Source organism: Cibotium barometz, chromosome 9, assembly GCF_041138505.1.
Source record: "Cibotium barometz isolate CiBa-2024 chromosome 9, ASM4113850v1, whole genome shotgun sequence".
Classification (NCBI taxonomy): Eukaryota; Viridiplantae; Streptophyta; class Polypodiopsida; order Cyatheales; family Cibotiaceae; genus Cibotium; species Cibotium barometz.
The window spans coordinates 36344546-36356906 of NC_141054.1; the positions used below are offsets into that span (position 1 = coordinate 36344546).

General features: G+C 41.3%; 1 protein-coding gene across 3 annotated transcripts in view; it reads left to right on the plus strand.

Moving 5' to 3' along the window:
* LOC147635528 (serine/threonine-protein kinase VIK-like) overlaps window positions 1-10024 on the plus strand; it is a 141601-nt gene extending 131577 nt beyond the window's left edge. For 2 of the 3 annotated variants that reach the window (XM_086802859.1, XM_086802861.1), the window contains 2 exons: window positions 2039-2157; window positions 9807-10024. In XM_086802859.1, the coding sequence (XP_086658985.1) occupies window positions 2039-2157; window positions 9807-9939 (252 nt within the window). In that variant the 3' untranslated portion in view covers window positions 9940-10024. The remainder of the gene's footprint in view (window positions 1-2038; window positions 2158-9806) is intronic. The other variant, XM_086802862.1, reaches the window with a different exon arrangement.
* Window positions 10025-12361: the final 2337 nt, after the last annotated feature.

Genomic DNA, 12361 nt, shown 5'->3' on the forward strand with positions numbered 1-12361 from the left:
GAGCATCCTTCCCTTTTATGCTTCTGGACTCTTGCTTCCCATTTCGGGACAAGTTTGTACTTAGCCATTATGGTTGTTTTTCTTGGTAACTAATAGAAGGATCTTTTTTTCAAGAAAATAATAATAATAATTGGGAACAATATCTAACAATACAAGTGTACAATCTACATCCTTTAATCCGTTTATGATGATGTATGCATTTCATTTGAGGCACTAGTAGATATAGGGCTAGAAAAGGCAAAGATTCCAGGTAGCTAAAAACTTTCTTTAAGATTTGAACCTTGTGTTTAAGCACTCTCAAGAAATCTCAAGCTATAGCAAGAAGTTATGTGAACACACCAAAAAAGAGTAATGTAAAGTCTTGTCAAAAGATAGGGGAATATGGGAATATGGGAAGCTATGTACTCAATCTTGTGGGACATTCATAGTTCTTAGAGAGAGAGGTGAGGTTTCTTGTCAAAAGATAGGGGAATATGGGAAGCTATGTACTCAGTGTAGGACTTTCATAGTTCTTAGAGAGAGAGGTGAGGTTTCTTATGGGTAGAAACTCTAAGAAAAATAATTACCACTGCACAATGCCCTTGTACGGGCTTCTTGAGCCTTGCTCCTCCACACGTGAAGAAGGTGGAGGCCTCATCTTCTCTGGCTAGGCCTTCGGCCATTCGCGTGGGCGCATGGGGAGTGTAGCTTGTCTCAATGGACTTGGAAGGCCTCTTACAGCGGTGCTACCAAGGCAATGAGGGCATCCTGATCATGTAGTTGGCATGAGTCCTATTGAGATGTCAAGCTCAACACAAGCTGACACTTATGATATACCTGGGTGACCATTTCTGCCACTTACATCACTAGTGTGTTTGGTAGGATACTGACATGATAGATCTTCGCCAGTGATTCTACAGTTGGACTACACCAACTACTAGTCCACCATTGAGATATGGCATACTTATCTTGCCAACTCACTCACTTAGCGTGTTCACATTATGGACTGCATGTACATAGTAATTTAGAACTTAGTATTTTAGTACTTCAATTTGAAAGTCCAATAGATGCATGCATGAAGAGCAAATAGATTTTGCAAAAACTATCAAGTATCGAATTTGCAAGAGAGACATGAGCCAGAGATCTTGCCAATCAAGAATTTTTCTGAATCCGAGTTGATGGCTTCTTGCATCTCCTGCTGTTTTTCCATGGAATCAATAGCTCTCCTGGATGGTGGGGTTTAGATTCTAGATGCAGGTATTACACCGATGGTAAAGAAGCTATACACTTTCTGCAACAAGGAAAGAGGGATGGTTGGAAAATTCATAGGGGTCCTAAAAGGGTGGAAAACGGGTGGGTCGATGGGCAAAATCAGCATCACAGAGGCACTGGACTGAGGCTCAACGGGGGTAGCAGAGGGACAGAAGGCAGGCATCTATGTGGGTTAGGACAGCAGGTACAAGTGGGTTAGAGTGGTGTGCAGATTCGGGCTAAAAAGAAGCTGCAATGGTTGTGGGCATTACAGATGAATGGACAGAAATTAGGGATTATCAGGGAAAACATTGGGGACTATCTGCAGGCTTATGGGATCTACAGTGGTTTGGATGACAGGAGGTTCCTCTCATTACTACCCAGCTCACAATTGGGTGTACATGGGGACGAGTTTTACTCATCTCACTCTATATTGTCCAAAAGTGTTTTTGTTACTTGGGAGGGGTGCTCCTATTAAATTCTTCTTGTTTAATCTTACAAGCTTAAAAAACCTTTTGTGTGGAAGGAAATCTATAACCACATTGCGACAATGTTGCTAAGCATTTACATGAAGCATAGTCTCGCACTGGCCTGTCATGTATGGTGTATTGGTTTTCTGGTGAAACGTGAAGGATTATTTTGCAAGCAAATGAAGTATATATCTGTGCATTTTTGGCAGTGATTTAGTGCATGATTTGATCATGCAAAGATATGATGTAACCTGCGTAGCCAGTGCACATGTATCTGCAAACAGTTTTTGTGTATACAACTGCAATGTTTACAGATAACGTACGGATGTTATTGACAGATGTTTGAAGGTCGGCTTTCTTGGGGATCTGAGGATGCTCAATGGGTAGCAGGCAAAAGAGCTCATGAAAATATCAGACCTCCTTTGACAGCACTTACTTACCCCAAGGATTTGAAAGAGTATGTATTATAAATGCCAAAAAAACTTAATCTCTTTTTCTTTCAGAAGTACATCAAATTAAAAGCCAAAACACTACTGAAAATATTTAAGGTGGGCCATTGTTTTTTCAGAAAAAGAGTCTTCTTTTTTAAGTATGGCAAAAATTATAAAAGTCAGAATTCAACCAAAGAATATTGGAGACTCCTCAAGATACAGTCATTGTGGGAAAATCCCAATCAAGAATGTGATAATGCCAAGTGGTCTCGGTAGCAGAGAGAGAATGGAAGGTTATTTTTTCACCGGTTGTAGATCCTTCAACAGTAGACGTTGAAGCCTGCCTGAGGACAGTGATGAGAACCCACTGAAGGCAGTTTGAATACCCCCGCTTAATGGTGGGTGAGTTGCTTCCGGTAGGGCACCAGGCAGAATTCAAACCTGGGATCGCCCATTCCCGGTTTGCACCCCCCAACGCTGGACTATGACTTCATTTGCGAGAAAGGGGTTGATGCCGTGAATGTTTACTCATAAAAACAGTCCTTGTTACCTGGGCTGATGTGGATCCATCCTGAATTCCATTTCAAATAGAGGAGAGGTTGTGGGTTAGTATTGTGCTTGGAGATGCAAAGAGGCCCGGAGTGTATGGTGTGGGATCATATTGCTTCTCTCTCATCGTATCAGTAGAGGACCGTACTACATTACCTGGGGAGAATTGTTGGCCCACTGATTCAGGAACCCATATCCTCTATAAGGGCACTATCCTATAGATTGTGTTGTTCTTGAATTTTTTTTGTGTTGGGATAAATCGGAGCCTCTATGTGTGTGTGAACGGGCTAGCCCCTTAAAAGGCTGGTGGTGAGTCTGCATGTGGACCACCTCTTAGGAGGGTGGATAAGCATGCATTAAATAAGGGTCAAATAGTTTGGTGTAGGGCTTGTACTTCATTTTATCTATCAATCCAATCACCATATTGAGCCGTGCAATCTCTCTTTTTCATTACTTCAGCTTGTCTCACTTTCTCTCTCTTTGCCTGTCATCTCCACTCCACCATGGTGATCTTCCACCCGCCACAGCCTAACCCTGCAGCTTCAATCACTATTAGAGCCATTGTCTGCCTCACGCATCGTCCGCCCACGATCCACCTTCTCGACCAGGTTCACCGCTTCCTCTGCCTTCGCACCACCGACTTGGCAGGCTTCAGCCCATTTCCAACACTGAGTGCCACCAACACCACCACCTCCATCAGCTGGGCGGACCGGGGGGCAAGAAGCTTGGCCGAGCCGCCCACCCTCTAGGCGGACCTGGCCCTCACAAGCCCCTGCCAGGCCAACCCTTATTTTCGCCTTCCAGCTTCGTACAGTTGCAATGAGACATGCATCATGTTCAAGATCATAACTGCAAATAGCCATAAGTGAGAAGTCTTGATAGTTGAGTCCTCTTGCTTAGAACTCTTATCGTCGGACGCAGAACTTCTAGAACCCTTATTGGATTCCTTCTTTTTCTTTTCTTTGTTTTGAAGTTTAAAGCAATCACCATATTGAGTCGTGCAATATCTCTTTTTCATAACTTCAGCTTGTCTCACTTTCTCTGCCTGTGCCTGTCATCTCCACCTTGGTGATTTCAGCTTCAGTTTGTGAATGATCCATACCATGACTTTAGCACAAATTTCTAATTCTTCCTTCAAAGCACATCACTCCAGCAAGTAGGCTCGGCTTGGAAGACTATTGCATACTTTCGGAGATTCAGAGATTTGTAGGATTGGATGTTCAAAGGCTATTGAGGGCAATTGGACACACTCTTTACTCCATCTGGTGTAATCCAAAATCTGTAGTGCATCTAGGACAATAGGGGGTTGCATTCATCCTTTATTCTAGGTAGTCCAGCTTCTTTTTATGACATACTAGATGAAATAATTAATCCTAACGCTAATCAACAAATGATATGATCAAACAAGGTTAGTTATGAATCACAAGCTCACATAGAGCCTTCCATCAAGCTCACGTTTTTCCAAAGATGAGGGAGAGAGTGAGTTGGCATTGTCGGGAATAGCAGGTAGAGAGAGAGAGAGACATGTGGCCCCCTTTCCCTTCCCATCAAGTGTGTGTAGGCGCCTTCTTGAATTGTGTGCAGGTGACACCTCAGCCCCCCCGCACACCACCTCATGGCCCCCTTTCCCACCTTGACTCCGTTCCACCTCCTACCGTGTCCCGCAAGCCATATTTGCCTGTTTTGGGTCTCCCGGGAATCCGTTGGATCTCCCGGAAATCATGATGAAATCCTAGAAACTTGTTCTTTGCACTTTTGAAGTAGCATCCACTTGTAGGCACCTCCTATTGCCTGAATGCTATCACAAAGAGCGCTTAGCTAATGATTAGAGAGCTAACCAAACTAGAATAACCCACATGAAGTAATTAGCAACATGATTAGCATAATCAAAAGCACAAATACAAGAACTAGAGTTTCCACAAATAATCACGAAGTATATTACTCACAAAGAGAGATTACATCAAGATAGAGCTCTCACACACCACAAAGGGGGTGAGACCCTCTTTATATAGGCCCATCTCAAGTAGGCGCCTAGATCAAATGCCAAGGGCCACTTGCCCATGTTCCCTATACATCATCCACACAAGGGAGGTGCCATAAAGCCTAGGGTTGACCAACCATGCTTGCCACCTACAAACCATGGTTACCTAGACCTTAGACTTTAGCCTATATCCAAATGTAACCTACCATCAAGGATTTATGTATGTGACCATGTCACCATACACTATTTCTAATGTAGATCACATTTTCTAACACCCTCTCTTGATCTACATACATACCACGAAGAGTGTGTCGTTCAAGAACACAACACAAAGTGTAAAAGTTGCCCACTTGCTAAATCACTAAGAAGATTAAAATGTCTTTATTTTGGAAAAACAAACAAATGCTAAAACGAATGCTTGGTGAAGTTGGCCTTCTGTTTGGCCATAGTCTTCCCACTATCTTTGTCTGTCTTTGCCTTCCTCTTCATCCTTCTTCCTTTTGAAGCAATCTTTGATCACATGATTCTTTTTCTTGCATTAATACCAAGACCTAGGATTTGTCTTCTTCTTGTCCATGATAAGAACCTGTGAAACATGTGGAACAATAATAGAAGTTGAGGCCTTGTTGGTTTCCATCCTTGTCTCCTCCAAGCTGAAAGAAGATGCCACCGAAACAATGCTCATAGGCAAGAGGCATGCTGGCTAGCAACACAAAGGTTGCCTCTTCCTCATCACTAGCACCACTAAGTTGATCAATTAGACACCTAATGTCATTGATATGAGAATCCACACTTGTCTTGTCATCTTTCTCCATCCTGTAAAGCTTTTTCCTTAGAAAAAGCCTAGGTGCAGCATTGATTTGGCCAAATATTGAGCGAAGCCTTAACCATGCCTCATTAGAGCTCTTAGCAGAAGTCACTTGGTGAATTTGGTTCTCACCTAGACCACTAATGATGAAATACAATGTTTTGGTATCCAAGGTATTGTATCTTGTTACTTGCTCCAGATCACGAGCACTTAGTGTCCTTTCAGCCCCATATACCACTCCCCACATATCCTTATCAATTAATGCCATTTGCATCTTGATGCTCTAAGTGTGGTACCTAGAGCCATCGAATTTTTCACTTTTATCAAAGTAAGACCCAATGTTCTTTGAGAGGCCTGTGAGAAATCATGAGATCTCCAAATATCAAGCATACGACGCGATAGCTCTGCATCTGAAAACAAATGATCAGGGATGCGTACATGGGGTGCTGATCCATGGCAATTCAAATCTCTAATACATAAAACCACTGGGCAATGTATGGTCTCTCAAGATTTGATAAGATTTATCTACATGTAATTATTGGTAAGCTCAAGACACTAACTATCAATACTTCTCAACTCACGGAAAGGTGGATCAAAGATTGGGGGTGGACAGATGGACTTTCCCTTGGTCGGGAATCAACTGCCAAGTTTTATCAGATGTTAATGCAAGAGAAGAGAGATTTTAAACATTTCAATATAATATGGAAAGTAGCTTGGCCGGACAAATGCTGGGAGTCCAGATGCAGAAGAATTTGGGGATCCAAACTGCCAACACATGCTCAAACTTTTTTGTGGAGAATCATGGTTGGGGCTCTTTCGGTAGGCTGTAAGCTGATGATCAGAAATATGGCCTCAGGGATATGCCCAAGATGCAAAGCAGCCATCGAGGATTTCAAGCATGCCTTTTGGGATTGCCCGGCATTAAGATCCTTTTGGACACAGCTCTCTATATGGGGGGGGGACATTTTTGGGCTGCAATGTACATGGTCCCATTGGGTTTTGGGTAAAAAGATTGGTCCGGTAGAGGAGAGTAATAGCCTTTTTGGATTTGCAAGATTTACATGCTTGTGGGAGATTTGGTCTACGAGGAACACTCTGGTCTTTGTTAATGATGGCATGCAAAGTGTAGATCCTAAGAAAGTTATCTATTTAGTGAAAGCTAACATTGCTAGTCTAGTGAGTGTAAACAGATGGCAGTCAGATACAATGAGACTACTCACTAAGAGGATATTGGATTGAGCAGTTTCTGTGGGTAGTTCTTCTCTTGATTGTTTGAGAAGACTAACCCACAATTTATATGTACTCTTTTCATATTATTAATATAAATACATCTTCACTATATAAAAAAAACCACTGGGCAATGATCCAACTTAGAGGTGCCTGTAGCAATAAAAGTATGCCCACCTCTGTCAAGCACCCAATCATCCACATAAAATCTGTCTAACCGTGCATAAATACCTCCTGCATCTCTTCTCCTGTTAAAATCTCCACCAATAATCTAATGGTTGGCAAGAGGCATCAATGTAGTGAGAGATTTCCAAAAGGCAATCCTCTCACCTCTATGGTTAGGAGCATAGAGGTTGAGAATACCAATGCGTGTAGTACCCTGCATAAGAAGGATCCACTGCGCTCTCGCAGGCAAAATGACACCATGTCCAATGATGCAAGGCAAGATCAAAGCTTAAACAAAGATACAGACACCACCCTTGGTACCAACAGCCTGACAACGAGATATTTTTAGAGATGAAGTTCATGGGGGAACCATGTCTTAAATTGGGACATGTGGCAAGACAGTGGATCAAAGTGAGACAAGTGGCCTCACACTTGGCACCTTGGCTCTACACTTGTCATTATAGCTTTTACTTGCCATTCTAACTCATGGGAGGCCCAAATCTATAAATTGGAGCCCTCTCTCTTCATTTAGAGAGGCTCTCTTGTTGCTAACTAGCCTCTAGTATGATGATTGCTCGCATTCTTATCTACAACACTTCATGGAGAGTTCCTACACTCCGCTCCCCTCAACAGAAGGTTTCTCTATTTCTTTAGCCTCTTGATGGCTGTACCTAGTTGTACCGGCTGATTTATGTACTATACGGGTTGCATTAAGTGATGTACTAGTTAATTTGAGGGTTGTACCTTTTGTACCAGCCCATGTACTTGCTGTACCGACTGAATGGAGGGCTGTACCAGCTGAATGGAGAGTTGTATCTGCTGTACCAGCCCATGTACTTGTTGTACCAGCTGAATGGAGGGTTGTACCTGCTGTTTCAGATTCTGTACCAGTTGTACCAACCATGTTATTGCTGTACCGGCTGAATGGAGAGTTGTACCTGCTGTACCAGCTCTATTGCATGAAGACCCGTGGCATGTCTGCCCACACTTTAATGAAGTGTAAATGTCCAAACTCGCTTATAATCGGTCACACGTTAATGAAGTATGACCTGCAAAACAAAAAAAAAATGAGCAATAACTCTTAAGCATAAACAAAGAGTTTTGAGTCCCACTTGTCTACAGCTCACAAGAAAGGTCAGAATTCAGATTCACGCGTTAGAGATTTTTGACTCCCTTCATCGTTTAGCTACAACTTCTCATGTGGGGACCTGGTGGCGATGATTTCTCAATTGTCCAGGTCTATTTGTCAATGTTGCTTCCTTGGAGATTTGCACTACCCTTTTGTAGCCAAAAGGATGATCTGTTAGTGTGCATGAAACCAGGATTGGTGCAATCACAGTTCTACATCAATATTAGGGAGGACTAGAAGATCATAAACAGCAAGTTTGGATGACAGGTAGACTAGAATTGCTGCTTCTTTTGAGGTTTGATGATGTGCTTCGATGTGTGGATGCTTGTCACGTGCTGAAAATGCACATTCGCATGAGCCTCTCAATCTTAAAGAAAAATGTAAAGGGTCTGATTGCAGTGTGTAATAGTTTGCAAGATGCTTCTCATTGGCAAAGGACTCTACAATATCCTTGATGGTGAGGAGACTTGATAGAGCAGGAGGGAAAAAAAGGAGATGATTCAGCATAATCACCAACTCCACAGAGAAAAATCTGATTTCAGCTTGGACTTCAGCAAAAGCATGAAACTTTTTAGAAGAAGACTTTGACCAAAGCGGGCTGCCCTTGTATAGCCATATGCTCCATGTGCTTTCAAAGAACATGTGCTTCAATAGAAATAGCAGAAGGATCCACGTGCCATGATGTCCCCACAAGTGTGATGGATGTAACTTAGACTAATGGATAAACCCTTGCCAAGACTGGTGCTAGCCCACTTGCAATGTGTGAAAAAGACAAGAATCACCACAAGTAGAATCTCATCAGATTGTTCAATTACTGAATTATTGATACAACAGATTGTTCCAAATTCAACTCATTGCTCCTATGGAGGCAGCTTCCATAGTTGGATTAGAACTGCTGAGACAGGTTGTGCACCAGAAGGAAGACACAGTGCAGTAATGGATAGGCTAGGGCCAAGCTCTCTTAATAGCCTCTATAGACTGTGGTGCCACAGGTCGGTCTTCCAGTGTCACCAATTTGTGAGGCGGCTATGGTAGACTGAATAGAGTAAGAAGACAAAGTGACCATCCCGACTCCATCAACTGATAAAAATAATGTAAGTTCTTCAGTTTGGGGGCTCCAAATCTGGCTCACAATTTCAAGGACATTGTTCTAGGAAGACCTCTTCCAAACCCATGCATGACCCCATCCATCCTAATAAGCCATCTACAAACCATCTGGCCTCAATAGGGCACCATTCCAGAAATTCAAACTGGGTTGCAAGGCTTCCAAGCTGGGTACTCCTCATAATGGGGGCCTTCAAGCTAGATGGAGCTCGGATTTACGATATTGAGGGTGGAGCATAGCTTACTCACGGGCGTTTTTTCCCTGTGATTGGACACAGGTTTTTTCAGTGTGAGTGTTGGTGGGCACTTAGCCCTAGGCTTTTTTTAGTACTCTGACTGGCTGCTTAGATAAATTCTTTAGAATAGCAATGTCCAAAATCAATCCCCATGATTGTGCTTCTTGAACTAGATTTCTCTCTCTTCATATGTTTGACAAACACATTATTGGAGACTCAATTTAGTTGCATCTCCAGTCCCCTCATTAAGACTGTTGAGCACCAATAAATTAATGTGGAAGAGCTAAGACTGTTGCATCTCCAGGCCCCTCATTAAGACTGTTGCAAACCAATAAATTTATTTGGAAGAGTTACAGCTGAGCTTGTAAAGGGTGGAAGCTCCTACATGTGGTTTACTGTTGAAACACTTCAAGTTTTTGGTACCTAGACAAGTAAAGCATTAATTCTTACCTTTGATTGAGTGACTTTCAATGCAGGTTGTTGTATTCATGTTGGGATGATGTTCCATTGAACAGACCAACATTTGCGGACATCATTACTCGTTTAGAAGGTATTGAGAAAGATCTTAATAAACGTAAGAAGCTCCCGTGTAATTGTACAATAGTGTGATAAGCACACTAACACCTTAACTCATAAGCACAACATATGTTTTGACAATACCTTTCTTCTTGTAAAAACTTGAGATATTTTAGTATCCCATGTCACTTCTTTAGACAAGTGATTTGACCTTCTATAAATATATATATATATATATATATATATATATATATATATGCATGGTACATTTTATGAGTCATCCTTTTATTTGATATCATGAGAAAGGTTATAGCATGGAGAACCTTATTCAATTGTGGACATGAAAGACACCAAGAACCTTGTGAACATCAATCTTAACACTAGTTTTGTGATGAAAAACCATTTTCAACTTTTCAAACCTACTCTTTAAAGGTAAAACATTTTAAGGAAAGGGTATCAAAGCATGAGAGACATTGAATATCATAATGAATAAGGATTTAACCTAAGTCAAGTTGTTTTTCACTCACTTATGTTCTTTAGAACTTTATTCAAAATTTTATATTTGTGAAATTATGTCAAGAATTTTTTGCCTTAAGACATTGGGAATTCCTTTCATATGCATATGAAACATGTGTGTTTCCAATGTGTGTTTTATTTATCGATTAGGTGCAGACATTTATTGAAGTTATTGTCAAACTAAAACCTATAAGGCATATAGGAGCTTCCTTGAAAAAAGTTGCATTTGCAAGCATCAAACTTTGAATATATGTAGTAACATTGAAAGTATATGGTGGGTATCAATGTTGCATGATATTAGAATGTTGAAATTTATGAAAAAAATACACTTGTCTTTTTCGTTGCTTAAGCCACTTACATTGATTAATTATAGGACATGTTAATTGTTCTTGCTCTGGTGGAAACTCCATGTTGTGGTAGCATAAAAGGTTGCACCTCCAATATTTGCTACAAGTGTCTCTCTTATTGAGTCTCTAAAGGGTTGTCAAACAACTAGATAATCGGATTTTTGATAGATTATCTAGAGCCTTTTAATTGTATGGGACACATTTGATTGCAGTGTTCCATTTTTTAACAAACTTAGAATATATTATATTCATCTTGTTTGATGCAAGCAACAACCAACAACTTCTTATGAGAAATGAGCAAAAGATCTCTTGAAAATCTCTTCCATGGCAATAGTTTCAATTTACTTTTAATCATGTTTCCTAAAATTATAATCAGCATATCCTCCCATTGATCCTATCATTTGGAATGCTAGTCTTCTACTGACACTTTAGACATTTGTTGCCTAACCTCTGCCACCATCTTCACCACCTGGTTAAGTATTCAAAGTCATAAAATGGTTCATGCATGGTAAAGCTAAAGAGAATGTGAACATGCTTTGAGCTAAAACCACCATATGAGATTCTCAAGTAACCATATTTTAATTGTCTATGCAAAATAGTTTCTTAAATAAACTAAGCAATTGCTTCATAAAATAGTTTCTCTCATTTTTTTTTCGAAGGTACAGGAAATTTTAGAAACACAGCCTCCGTGAGGTGGAGGCGGCCCCGCCGGGATGAGGGCTGGCGAACCCATCGTACATGCTTATAATCAACCCATCAAGGGTAGGTACCTAATGAGGCCCCCAAGACTTGAACACAAGACCTTGGGAGTAGAGACCAACGCTCTACCAGATGAGCTAGCATAGTTTCTCTCATTAAACTATGCTCCTTTGCCTCATTGAGAGAGACTATTCATGAGTCTTTTGGTTTAGGACATCTCGGGTGTCATCTTTGAGGCTGCATGTAGTGGTATGAGCTCATGGAATGTAAGGTACAGAGAGCTCACTTCATGTAAAAAATCAATGCAAGTCAAATGAAATCTGGGGTAATAGCAACATCCATTGTCTTCCTATTTTGGTCTGTCACAATGACAGTGTATCTTTGAGTTTGTTTGGTGACCTCGTGGATGAGATGTCAAATACTTGTGGGTTTGGACAAGGGTGTGTTTATATATATTTTTGCTGGGTTGTTGTTGGTTGTTGGAGAGTCCTCACAAAACGGAGCATTGGGATGGGCTATAGAGGCAATTCTCCCCCATGCTTCAACGTGTATATGTATAACTATACATATTTTAATATTGTTCCAGCTGGACAGCCTCAGTCAGTTGAGGAGGTTGAGCCTACAACTGGAGATAAGCCCCCATAGCACAGCAGGAGGCTCCACGTTCTGTTCAAGTACCCAGGTGTTTGGTAGACACCCTTTGGGAGAGTCAGGTGTCACAGAGCTTCCCTCCGAATGGACCACAGAGGACGGACCTCGAAGATCGCATAGAGTTCGTGATAAAAGTCATTCAACAAAGCTTTTACAAATAAACTATGCTATGATGTCTCGTATCATGCGGGACAACGAACCCACTTCCATCAAGGAAGCCCTTTGCACAGGATACTTGGAGGAAACCCATGATATCCTTTATGGTATTTGAATCACACATAATTAATTGGATTCACTCCCAT